Genomic DNA, 12,670 nt, shown 5'->3' on the forward strand with positions numbered 1-12,670 from the left:
AAAAAACACCCCTGAACACAAGTGTACTGGTTTTGGCTGGGACAGTTAAAATTCTTCACAGCAGCTTGTATGGGGCTATTTTGTGCACCTCCAACCTACTCAGTGGCAGGGCAGTGTAAGAAGTAGGAAAGGCCTTGACACAGCGTAAGCACTGTTCAGCAGTAACTAAAACATCTCTCTTAGCAACACTAGTTTCAGCACAAATCCAAAACATAGCTCCAGATGCCTGATCATCTCTGCAGACCTCCTCTGGACCTGCTCCAACAGGTCCAAGCCCTTCTTATGTTGGAGATCCCAAAGCGGGACACAGCGCTCCAGGTGGGGGTCTCATAAGAGCAGAGCAGAGGGGGAAAATCACCTCCCTCAACTAGCTGGCCATGCTGCTCTTGATGCAGCCCAGAATATGGTTGGCTTTCTGGGCTGCAAGCACATATTGCTGGGTCATGTTGAGTTTCTTGTCAACCAACACCCCAAGTCCTTCTCTGCAGAGCTTCTCTCAATCCACTCATCACCTCACCCAGCCTGTATTTGCGTTTGAGATTGCCCTGACCGACATGCAGGACCTTGCATTTGGCCATGTTGAACTCCATGAGGTTTGCACAGGCCCACCTCTCAAGACTGTCCAGGTCCCTCTGGATGCCATCCCTTCCCTCCAGCATGTCGACCAAACCACACAGCTTAGTACTGTTGGTAAACTTGCTGAGGGTGCACTCAATCCCGCTGTCCATGTCACCAACAAAGACCACGCGGTCCCAACACGGACCCCTGAGGAATGTCACTCATCGCTGTTTTCCACTTGGACATTGAATTAACAACCACAACTTCTTGCGTACAACAATCGAGCCAATTCCTTTATCCACCAAATGGTCCATCTGTCAATCCATGTCTCTGCGATTTAGAGGCAAGGATGTCATATGGGACAGTGTCAAGTGCTTTGTACAACTCAAAAGTAGATGACATCATTTGCTCTTTCCTTCTCCACCAACACTGTAACCCTGTTGTAGAAGGCCACCAAATTTGTTCAGGCACAATTTGCCCTCGGCGAAGCCATGTTGGCTGTCACCAATCAACTCATTTTCCATGTGCCTTAACTCAGTTTCCATGAGAGTATCTGCTCCATAACCTTGCCAGGCACAGAGGTAAGACTGACTGGCCTGTAGTTCCCCAGGTCTTCCGTTTTTCCCTTTTTAAAAATGTGGGTTATGTTTCCCCTTTTCCAGTCAGTGGGAACTTCATACAACTGCCACGACTTCCCAAACATGATGGACAGTGGCTTAGCTACTTCATCCGCCAGTTCCCTCAGGACCCGCAGATGCATCTCTTCAGGTCCCATGGACTTGTGCACCTTCTGGTTCCTTAGATGGTCTCAAACCTGATCTTCTCCTACAGCACATGGTTCTTCATTTCTCCCTGTCCCTACCTTTGCCTTCTGCGATTTGGGCAGTGTAGCTGGAGCACCTGCCAGTGAAGAGTGAAGGGGGGGGGGGGAAGAGGAGTATTTCAACGTTCTCCATATCCCGGGTAACAAGGTCTCCCATTTCCTTCCAGAGAAGGCTCACATTGTCCCTAGTCTTGTTTTATCACCAATGTACCTACAGAAGCTTTTCTTGTTGCCCTTGACGTTCCTGGCCAGATTTAATTCTATTAGGGCTTTGGCCTTCCTAATCTGATCCTGATCATAGTATGCCTTTTAAAAACAGGTGCACAAGATTCTGTTTGAAAAAATTATTGCTATTCTTTTATTTAATAATGCATGATCAACTCTTCACCATGGACTCGTGAGTAGCAAGGTCTACATGTATTCTTTTTGTTCTTCTGTATTTGATATGGGCTCCATGGCAGAAACAGTCTCCCTCATTTCGGTATGAAAACTCAGTAATAAGATGACAGGTATTCTAAAAATGAGCAATTTTCATTTCTGAAAGCTGATCAACAAACAATTTGAAAGACTTCCAATTAACATTACCTTTTTCTCATTTTATTTTCTGCATTCCCAAAGTGTTCTCAAGATCTGTTAAGAAGTCTCTATGGCAGTTGCTACAGATATCTCTAGTAAAATGGACTAATTTTTAGTCAACTGTCGTACAGGCTATTTATTACGTCCTACATCAGTTGTTACTATAAGGATGTTCAGGCAAATGCAGCACTTATATCCAGAAAGGACTTTGTTCTGTTCTGCTGTTCAAGCAAGTAATTCTGTTTAACTGTAAAACAAACACAGTAGTCCTATGAGGCCAAATACTTGATACCGTAATCACAAAATAACAGCAGCAAGTTTTGTTCTAAGTTAATGTCCTCTGTGCTATGAAAGAATAAATTCACCTTACACTCAGATTTCCGGAGAACACAAGTATTATTCACAGCCCTTCAATACTGTAAATACATTCAATTCTATCTCATTTTCTGTAAGAAGTATCATTTCACATCTTGATGTTCTGCGAAGAGAAATCCACTTCTGCACGAGCATGGAAGCTAAACATTTATATTTGTCCACAGTTAGGAACTCATTACTCTTACCCTTTTATACTGCACTATATTCCAGTTCTGGTTCCACAGTGACATGACAGACCAAAGCATCAGTCACACTATTTCAGCTTCATTGGCTACCACAGATTTACTGTGCTGCTTCAGTAACATTAACCAAGAGCTATTGTGATGACAGTTACACCAACATTACAAAATGTGCTTGTCATGTTGAATTCCACCACCCTGCCTGCCCAATGCAGGTATCACTCACTGGTGATCCTAGATACCATCATCAGAAAGCGAGGCATTGATTTTTCCAAGAAGCACTTAAAATCTACTCTCTGTTTTCCTGCTGTAGTCTGAAACTAAAAATGTAGGTGAGATGCCAGAAGTTTACAATACTGATACTACAAATGTTTTCAGAGAAAAATGCAAGTTTTAACAGTGTGTGATTTTACTCAAAGTTACAAAACAGGTGAACAAAACTGTGACAGGGATCTGCAAGTAATCATCTTCGATTCCATGCCTTCCACCATATTAGCAGAAACAAGAACCACACCTCCCTTTCTGTCTCTCACCTAAATTTCCCCCTCAAACATGGGAGCACCATCTACCTTGAGCATCTTGCAAATGTTATCACACCTGTATACACAGACTTTGTTGTCTGCACCCCAAATTTGGTGGGACTGGGTTTGGGGGTGGAGGAGAAGGAGCAGAGAGGTAGGAGCAAGGCAAATAAAGGGAAAAATACAAAGCAGCTCTGATGCAAAGCTGCTGTGTTAACAGCAAGGCTTACCACATTAGCTCCTATATAGCATTTTCATAGCAAAGCTTGCCAATAGCTTGAAGCACGGGCAGAGCAAACCCTTTAAATAAGGCTGGGGAGAGGGGAACATTTAGCAGATGAAAGAAAGACACAGGAATCAAAATCAGCAGCTTATTACACACAAAACTTACACAGTATGGCACAGCAAATTTAAAAGGTCCACTAAACCAAACCTAACAGACTAAGACAGTATTTTCATTTAGCAAAGGCCTTCAAAAAAAGATATAGCATGACAAGTTGCATTTCTTATCAAGCATCAGAGGAAACAAGAGGTGATACAACATTCTTTAAGCAATAAGGACAGGTACAGTTGCAGACAAGTTTGTCTCTTCCAGGCATACACAAACAGCACTGAAAATCCTGATTTGCTCTGAAACAAAGGAATAGTTCTATCTCATACTGCTCACTAGTCACTTATTTACACAACAGTGGAATGTACCTTCTACCAGTTAACAGTTTGATCTGCAACAAAAGCTGGTCCAGAGGAAACTGAAACAAAGAGAAGGACATACAAGCTACCAGGTAAAACAATCAATAGTTTCTATTTTGTCCGCTGATTTCCTGTTGGGTGCATGTCACACCCACCACCATGGCCATCAAGTCTCCATCTTTTACTCCTTCCAAACAACTGCATACAACTAAGAATTGTGGAAAAAGGCTGAAGCGAAGCAGAAGTCAGCTAGTGCAAGCAGGAAGTTCCTCTAAGGTACTTTTTTCTTCTCTACAAGTTCCTTATAGTCAAAGAAAGGTATCTACCCTCTCTGCAAAGCACTGCTGCTTGTGGGGTTTTTGATTGACTCCATGACTGACTGAGAATTTTGTACCACTACGAAGAGAATCCCACTTCCATCTTCAAGATGTTCTCCTTGGTCCTACCATGACAGGACACATGCAGCCACTGTGCTTGGGGCTGTGCTCAAGTTCTGCTTCCTAATTTGGCACATGCAAAAACATCAAGTTCAAACTACACATGCTTAAACCTTGGACTAACTGGAAGGAAGAGCATACAAAGCAAACAGTTAAAGCTCAAATGCTCCAAAGGCTTGTGCTAGTTCTGCCAACACTGATATGACACCATGAGTTATAACTACTAACCCAAGTGCTCCACTTGAATCAAGCACTGCTCCACTATGCAGTTACTTCAATTGGTTCAGTCACAGTAACTGAAACACACTTACTTGGGGTAAATGTTACAGAGAAGACAAGTTCTATGACTAGTACATGCATAATCTATAACACATGGCTTTGAAACAGAAATCCCTTCAAACTTCCTAATTGTACTTCTCCACTTAAACTCCAAACAACACTCAAGATGTTGTCTGACAGCAATCAAAACTCTTGGTGGGATAACCCTTGGAGCTTCCTGAGCATTCAGAGGCAGAAACTAAGCCTTCACACTTTTCCTGTCCGTGCTCAGTATAAGGTATAAAACTGGTCTATGGGAGAAGACTGAGCACAATGAAGTGGATTCACTCTTGCAAAAATTAAGAGCAGTCATGGATGTTAATGTCAATGTTACTTAAAATAGAGTTTCCTCTAAGAAAACATAAATACAAGTAAGTATTCCTACAGACTAATCAAGCCATTCCTCCTGCAGGCTGAAGAGGAAGGAAAAGGTGGTCTCTTCCATTCAAATATTTAGGAACTATTCAGGCACTATGGCAACAAGACAAAAAAAAAACCTAAGCAGATTTGTTTGTCAGAGAAAAATGCTCCAACAGTCTGCATTATCATTTATATGAAAAGTCACTTATACATTGAGGTATTTAGCTTTTATAGAAATTGTATTGCAGAATAATGCATATTTGTTGCACCATTTGACTGTCATTTTTCTTCACCTTAAAAACAGTAAAAAACACAAACCAGTGGTCTCAACTCTCAGTGCAGTTGTTTTGCTGTTGTGAATGAACATCCTTCACAAAGGGATATATTTTGCCACTTCGTTCAACCTATACACCGGACAAGATTTTAACACCCTACTGCCAGAAGAACTGCAGCATTGCACCCAAACCAAGAAAAAGCCACATTAATTTTTCTTATGCTATACCTTCTAACGCAGAGAAGCCCTGATGCTCTGTGTTCCTTTAGGGGCAATTGTCACTGTCCCGCTCTTATGAAGAATCGTTACTCCAGCTCTCAAAGCAGAAGCTATCCTTTCATCCAGTTCTACTACTGTTAAAAGTGATCTCTTGCAGCTACTACTCTTACAATGAATGCTTCCTGCCCACACAGAGGCTAAGTCTTAGCAGCAAAAGACACACACAGGAAAGAAAAGCATTTTATCTTCAACATGCTGTGGTCTGCCACCTCCACAATAGGTCAGCAGTCAGAGACAACTGCATGAACACCAAGGTTTTGCTCTATCTTAAGCTTAAGATTTTTAAAATTTCCAGCTCCTTCCTGACCTGTTCACTCCTTCCCCTTTTTGTTTTTTCCCACCAAGTGGGAGAGAAAGGGAGGAGGAAAATACCTGAAACCCTAGGAGATGTCAGGAGACAAAAATAAATTAAAAAAAAAAAAAAAAGAAAAAAAAGAGCTGGCAACCTTAATTGAGGCTCCCTGCCAGAGACAGGAACATAAAAGGTGACTGGTGAAAAGCACATTTCCACATCAGAAGTGATGCTACTAGCCTTGGGAAACTGCAATCCTAGAAAATTACCTCTTCTTCAATCCTCTGCTAGGTGTAATGGAGAAAACACGTGCAGCTGCATGAGGAAGCCTGTATCAAATCAAGCACAACTCTTTCCCCACACCAGCTCTGTCCCTCTAGGATCCTAAGAGGTTATTCAAGAAAAAAATACTAACCATTACCCACCTGAGACTGCTAAAACCAGAATTCCGTGGGGACTCAACCATCCACCTGGAGTCTCCCAGTTTCTATGAAGGTCAGTCACCACATTAAAAGACAAAGAAATGAACTGAAGAGTCAGGAGAGTTAAAACCTGATCTCCAGGGGTAACAACTGACTTAACAAGTATGCTTCATTAGCATTAAAAACCGGTTATTAGATTCCCAACGGAACAGAATCTCAGTCACACCAGAGAACTGATTCCAAGCACTACAGAAAGTCTGCCATTAATTTCTGTTGTTATTTTTTGCAACACAGACATTAAAGATTGCAGACTACTGAAATATCAACCCAGTAACTCAAACTCTGAGTACTCTTTCATCAGAGCCAAGACTCTGACGGGATCAAAAGATCAATACAACAGGGCATCTGAACATTATGTTGGAAATTTAGTTTAAGTGACCTGACTTGCAGTCTGTACTTAACAACTAACAACATAACAAATTTTGCTAATCCTTGTTCTGTGGCAAAGGAACTGCAATGCAAAATCTTCTGATACCATTACGTACAGCTATAGGAATGGGAATGTGAATTTTAACATACTGAATGCATGTTATGCCAGTATAATTCAATGAAAGAGAATAAGAACTACAACATGGCATCAAGCTGTGACTGTGCTTTGACACTACAGGGAAATACAGACTGCTTTTATTAAAAAAGAAAAAATAAAACCACCTTCTAATTTTAAGTATAAAAAACTCCTCTTAAAAAAATTAAATTGAAATTAACTCCTAGTTGGGAAGACACCTCTGTGCTACCCTAAGAGAAAAATTTCATTAAAAGCATTCAACCAACATAAGCTCGCTGTTAATGCCAAGTGATTTGCTGATCACCTGGAAAAAAAAAAGAAGAACATATCATTAATGGTAAACCAGCTTTTGACATCTGCAAATATGCAGAGTATTTTCTTTAGCTCAGCTAAATAACTGGTTCACTCAGAGAAGCTGCTGAGAGGACAGGCAAGAAAGACCTGTCCTAGCTTTCCAATCAATGAAAAAGAACTTGATACTAAAAACTGAGGTATTCTTAGATCATAGCTACTGTTCTGGGTTTTTTTTTAATTTTCAGAACTGTTAAATCCACTAGTAAAATCCAACCAGTAACACTAGATTTGCTAGCTGTAAAAAACATCTTATTGTTAAAATTTGTATCTATGATATGGTTAAACTCTTACGCTAAAGAACTCAAGTTTACACACAGGGGTGTGTATATATCTGTAAAAACTCAGTTAACTGTCTAAACTATGCTTAGATATTAAAATACCATTTTCTGCATTTTTAGGTAATACATCTGAACACTAAGTGTACAGAAAAACATAACTATCACTCACCATTTTTCAACACAATAAAAGCTTCAGAATCTTAAGCTACATACAACCATCAAATGCATATAGTACTTGCAACTATCAAAAGTCCAAAAGTTGTATGTAAATGCAACTGTCAATTATCAATAATAAACATTTTTTCGAAAACCACAAATGCAAAACAATATTAAAATCAGTTATTAGATCAACATTTCTCTCTTTTCACAACCTGAATTCTAATCAGACGGCTCTATTTTTCAGAACACACATCCTGCACACATCAATGGACAGGCTGAAAGAAGTCAGCATCATGGTAGGTTTGATTGCATTTATCTCTACCGATCATTTCAATCTTCAGAAACATCCAGGGGGAGAGCTGTAGGGGGGAACACAAACTATCCAGGAAGTCATAAAGAACATTTTATTTATCATCAGCAATACGTAGTTCTACAACCTCACGTGTTTGCTTTTCAATCGTTTTGTTGCTTATTTTCTGTTCTATCCTTAGCTTACACTAAGCTACATTTAAGCTTATTCTATTTTGATTTTGTATGCACCAAAAAAAAAAAAATTGAACACAAAAAACAAATTTTCCCTGACTTACTTTCATATACTGTGCAAGATTTCAGACTAAATATCAATGAAGCCAATAGTCCAAGTAGTGTAATGGGTAACTGTCCAGCTACCTTAGTTTTCCCACCTTATAGCAGCCAGATGGGATGGGTAGTCTTCTGCAGGCTTCCACTTTGAATTTTCACCCTATTGCCTTTAGAGTGGAGTTTGGGGGGTTTTTCATTAACGAATATCACGCAAGGATTCCTGTTAGGTTCACCTTCACACAGATGAAATGATGTGTCACTTATTTGAGGGGTTCACTGATTATTTTTGTTTGTTTGTTTTTAACTTCAAACTACCACACAAGGAAAAGGTACTGGCTGAATACGGGAGAACCAGAATTTCTTTATTATCATAGCCTCTGACATCAGGAGCTACCTCTAGAGAATCAAAATTATTAGCTAAAAGTACTGAAATATCACATGCCAATGTGTAATTGTGTAATTTACCATCAGGTGTAAAGTATGCATTAACCTTAAAAAAAAAAAAAAAAAAAAAATCAAATCAGAGCTTTCCAGTGGTTACCAAGCAACCAAGAGCAGAAAATAGCATGAAGCTTTCAAAATAGAAGTGCAAACCAAAGCTGAAATTAATTATTTAAAAGTCAATCCAGCTGGTTTATCAAGCACTCTCTAAAAGCCTTTCTTATAAAAACTCCTGTGTAATCTCTGACCTCTTAAACAAATAAACAAAAGTCAATTTTTAAATAAACGCCTTCCATAGCATATATTCTCAAGGTCTTCACTACTCCAAAAGCAGATTTACCACTCTCTGTTGAAATCCAGGAATGTTTCACTAAACCTAAATATTTATCAAGCTCTCTTTGGGAAAAGGTAAACTTTCTTTTACAGGCAACTATTAAAACAGCACTCCAAAGATATAATAATTTACTCTTTTATATTTCAGGTTATTTAGCATTCAGTAAGTTGGCACATTAAATGAAGGGAGGCACAAGTTGTACAAGTTGCTGATTAAACTCCAACTTTCCAGTAAAATACTTAATTCCAGAGACCTTAAATACAAATATCATAAACCAGCTGTTCTTAACCCTGTGTATCTAAAGAGATAACACAGATGCTTGGTTCATTACTTTTAGCAGCAACTGTGCAGCGTTATTTGTTCGATTCCAAGACTTTCTCCTACTGCTTTAGAACATGACCAATAAAAGGTATCTATTAGTCACCTTAACGATTCTTTCATTTTCTTTTGTACTTTTATCATAATAGAAAATGGTGAATCACACTGTAGATTTTCATTATAAAAAACAATGTGATTCAGAATCAAACCTAGACTCACTGATGATACAAAGGAATGCCTAATCTACTAAAATGTTCTAAACCATATGCCTAATCAGAGACCCAGCTTCAGATGTCCAATCCAGAGCTTTACACATGCATCTAGTCTTATCACTCCTGGTTTCTGCAGCATACCTCATAGATGTTCTGCTATTGTTTGACACGAGATCAATTAAAAGCCCAAAGATTTATTGAAAACTACATAGTTCACTGTCCAAAACAGACAATCAGTTGATCCCATCTCAGTCTTTTTCTTATCATTCATATTAATTTACATTCACCTAATTTCTCCTCCTAAATTACACCACCAGGACTACAGGTATTCCCGCACATCTTTTTCTTTGTTTGTCTTTAACTATAGCTTAGCACATTTAATAGCAAGACCAGTTGACAGAGTCACACATGCATAAATAAAAGCTGCCAGCACTTCCACTTTTCCCATAATTGTGTTACTACTTCAGGAATATACCCCTAAACCAACTCTACTGCTCGAAAGAGCTGTAAATATTTCAAATATTTACAACAGAGAGGTATTGTAGGATGGGGTTCAGGCTTGACACAGCCAGGCAAACATTGCAGCTTTTTGTCTTTTTTTTTTTTTTTTTTTGACATTGCCTGTTTCATATGTGCAACCATGAAATGTAATCCCGAACAATGCATCAATGAGAACGGTTTCATAAACTGTGTGAGACCTGTTGTGTGGGGGTATAAGACATGGTTATTTCAAAGAAATACCACTGCACATGAAACACTGCTTTTGACTACATAGGTACAGTCTCTCCAGTCTGCGTTATTTTTCTTTAGCTCAAAGCCACCTCACAAGAACAAAAGCACATAAAATTTAGAACCATAGACTGAACTATGTCCAGACAGTACACATTGTTTCATATAGATTCCTGTTTTTTCTCTTAAAATAACACACATAAGTACTGAGCTATTCACTTTTATCTGCTTTCATCAAAACCTCAGTAGTTTTTAAGGATGTTTCAAATTTTTAGATTTCTATGGCTGTTGCCTTCAGGATGCTCTCATCAGGATTGAGTCATATCTCCACGCATGCATTATGTTTTCAAAGACAAGACCATAACATTCAAAGCATCACCAGAAACCCACAGGTTCAGAATCACTTCTCCAATGACTACACTTACATCTTCAACTCCTGTCACGAAAAACATAATCTAAGTGGAAATGTAAGACCACACTTAAGATTTTTCTTTAAAAAGTGTGTCGTTTCTGAGAAAGTCCTCTTGTAATCACACGAAGTTTTCAAATGGCTATTCTATCAATCTGAATTTCAAGCAAGCAGAATTAAAAAAGAAGCCTCAGAGAAAGGCTCCCTCTTTGTGCAAGGCAACGCACGATAAAAGCCTTTTAAACATCAGATCGCAGAAACTGAAAAAGATGCAAAACGTTTGCAGTTAAATTCTGAAAAGTTAAAATAACACTCCCCTAAAAATGTAAGGCAGAAAATGAAAGATTTTTCTCCTGCAATCCAGCCCTGGTGAGCGGATCGCTGTGCAGACTGCACGTCAGACAAAATACCTTCAGACAGCGACAAGGGTCCGCACGCCCACGGCAGGCTGCGAGGCAGACGCCTGCCTTACCAGCTGCCTCCGCCTCCATTTTCACTTTCCGCCCAAAATTTATCCTCCTCTGCTTCCAAGAAGCTCCCTCGGTATTGACATTACCAACAGACACCTTCTCACCTGAGTAACATTTTACAGTCTGCCCAGCCAGGCTTCATACCCCTGAGTTAGTAATTTTGCACCAGAGCCACATTCTGCAATTTGCACCCTGACATTTAACTCTTTTTCCACACATCTCTCCAGCGGGGTCAGGAAGAGGGGGCCTGGGGGGGGGGGGGGGGTGCAGGAAGGGGAAGGACACAGGAAAAAAAAAAAAAAATAAAAATAAAAATAGATATAAAAGGAACAAGCAACCCACACGCTGCAGCCTCCGACCCGGCAGGTTTCTCCCCTCCCGGAGGCGGCTCCCCCCGTGCGCAGGCCGAGGGGACGACGCCCCTCGCCGACCCGCGGCGGCCGTTAACGGAACCCCCGCAGCCCCCGCCCCTCCCCGCGCGCGCTTCCCGCCGGCCAACGCACCCCGCTGCGCGCCGCCGCCGCTCCCACGCGGGAAAGCCCGGCGGAGCCCGGCCTGCCCCACGCGCGCCCGGGTGCGTGTCATGTACACAGGGAAGCGCGGAGCATGGCCTCCTCCCCCTCCCTTCCCACCCCCGCCGCCTCCCACAATGCACCGTGGGCGCTCCCCGCGGAAGCCACTTCCTCGCCCGGCAGCCGCCCCACGCCGCCCCCCGGCCCCACTCACATCCGTCGATCTCCTCCTGCAGGTCCTCCTGGAGCAGCGACAGATCTGCGGGAGACACGCACCATGTGCCCACGCGGCCGGCCCCCCCGCCGCACCCCGCCACGCGTGACCCGGCCCGCCCGCGGGGCCGGCCCCGCACCACCACCACCCCCCGCTGCCGCTCGTTAACGGGCTCCGCAGCCTGCGCCCCGGTGCCCCCCCCCCCAGCCCCGCAAGCCCGCCGCGCTCCCAGCCGGACAGCGGCGGGAAGCGCTTCCTTAGCCGGGGCGGGGGAGAGGAAGGGGGGGAAGAGGTGGGCTGGCACCTCACCGGGGAGGCGGCAGCGTGTGCGGGAAGGGGGAGGGGGGCGCTACCTACCCGCCATCTTGCTGCAGCCCCCCGCGGGGCGCTGGGCTACATTTAACCCGCGGCCGAGCGCTGAAGGGAGGGGGCGGACAGGGGACAGGCCCCGCGCGGTGCAGGCCCCGGGCCCGGCGGCGTTTCCCCGCGTCCCTGGGAGAGTCGCGCAGGGAGGGAGGAGGGAGGAGGGAGCGGGCGGGCGGAGGAAGGCGGGAGGAGGGGTCTGGGCCGGACACGCTGCCCCCGCCTCCACCCGGCGGGGCCGCGCTCGCTCCCACAGGCGGCCGCGCCTCCCCGCCCCTCGCTCTGACTCACCCCCGGAGCCGCCCGGGCTGAGGCCGGGCCGCGCCGCAGTCCCGGTCCTGTCCTGGAGGCGTTGTGGGGTCGGAAGGGCCCGCGCCGCGGAGCTGCTCCCCTCCGCGGGCTGCGTGGGCCCGCTGCCGGAGGAAAGGGGCTGCAGAGTTGGCCTCGGGCGCGGCAGGGTCGCCGGGAGAAAGCGGTGGCGGTGGTCCTGCCGCGCCACCCGCGGGCACCCTCCTCGTGCGAGCTGCCTGGCGAGATTCAGCGGCTGGGAACCCGCGGCTTAAAAAGACGGGATGTTCTCCGCGTGGCTGCGGTGCACTTCTGACTTTTGTTGTAAAAATAAATGG

General features: G+C 43.5%; 1 protein-coding gene across 10 annotated transcripts in view; it reads right to left on the reverse strand.

Moving 5' to 3' along the window:
- Positions 1–12,200, reverse strand: part of PPP4R1 (protein phosphatase 4 regulatory subunit 1) — a 66,937-nt gene extending 54,737 nt beyond the window's left edge. For 3 of the 10 annotated variants that reach the window (XM_074899217.1, XM_074899223.1, XM_074899215.1), the window contains exon 1: positions 11,459–11,564. In XM_074899217.1, coding sequence (XP_074755318.1) covers positions 11,459–11,540 — 82 coding nt within the window. In that variant the 5' untranslated portion in view covers positions 11,541–11,564. Of the gene's footprint in view, positions 1–7,672; positions 7,691–11,059; positions 11,203–11,458; positions 11,565–11,681; positions 11,727–12,038 lie in introns of those variants that run through there. The other 7 variants (XM_074899218.1, XM_074899216.1, XM_074899222.1 and 4 more) reach the window with 5 other exon arrangements.
- Between the last annotated feature and the right edge of the window lie 470 nt (positions 12,201–12,670).

Source organism: Athene noctua, chromosome 2 (genome assembly GCF_965140245.1).
Source record: "Athene noctua chromosome 2, bAthNoc1.hap1.1, whole genome shotgun sequence".
NCBI lineage: Eukaryota > Metazoa > Chordata > Aves > Strigiformes > Strigidae > Athene > Athene noctua.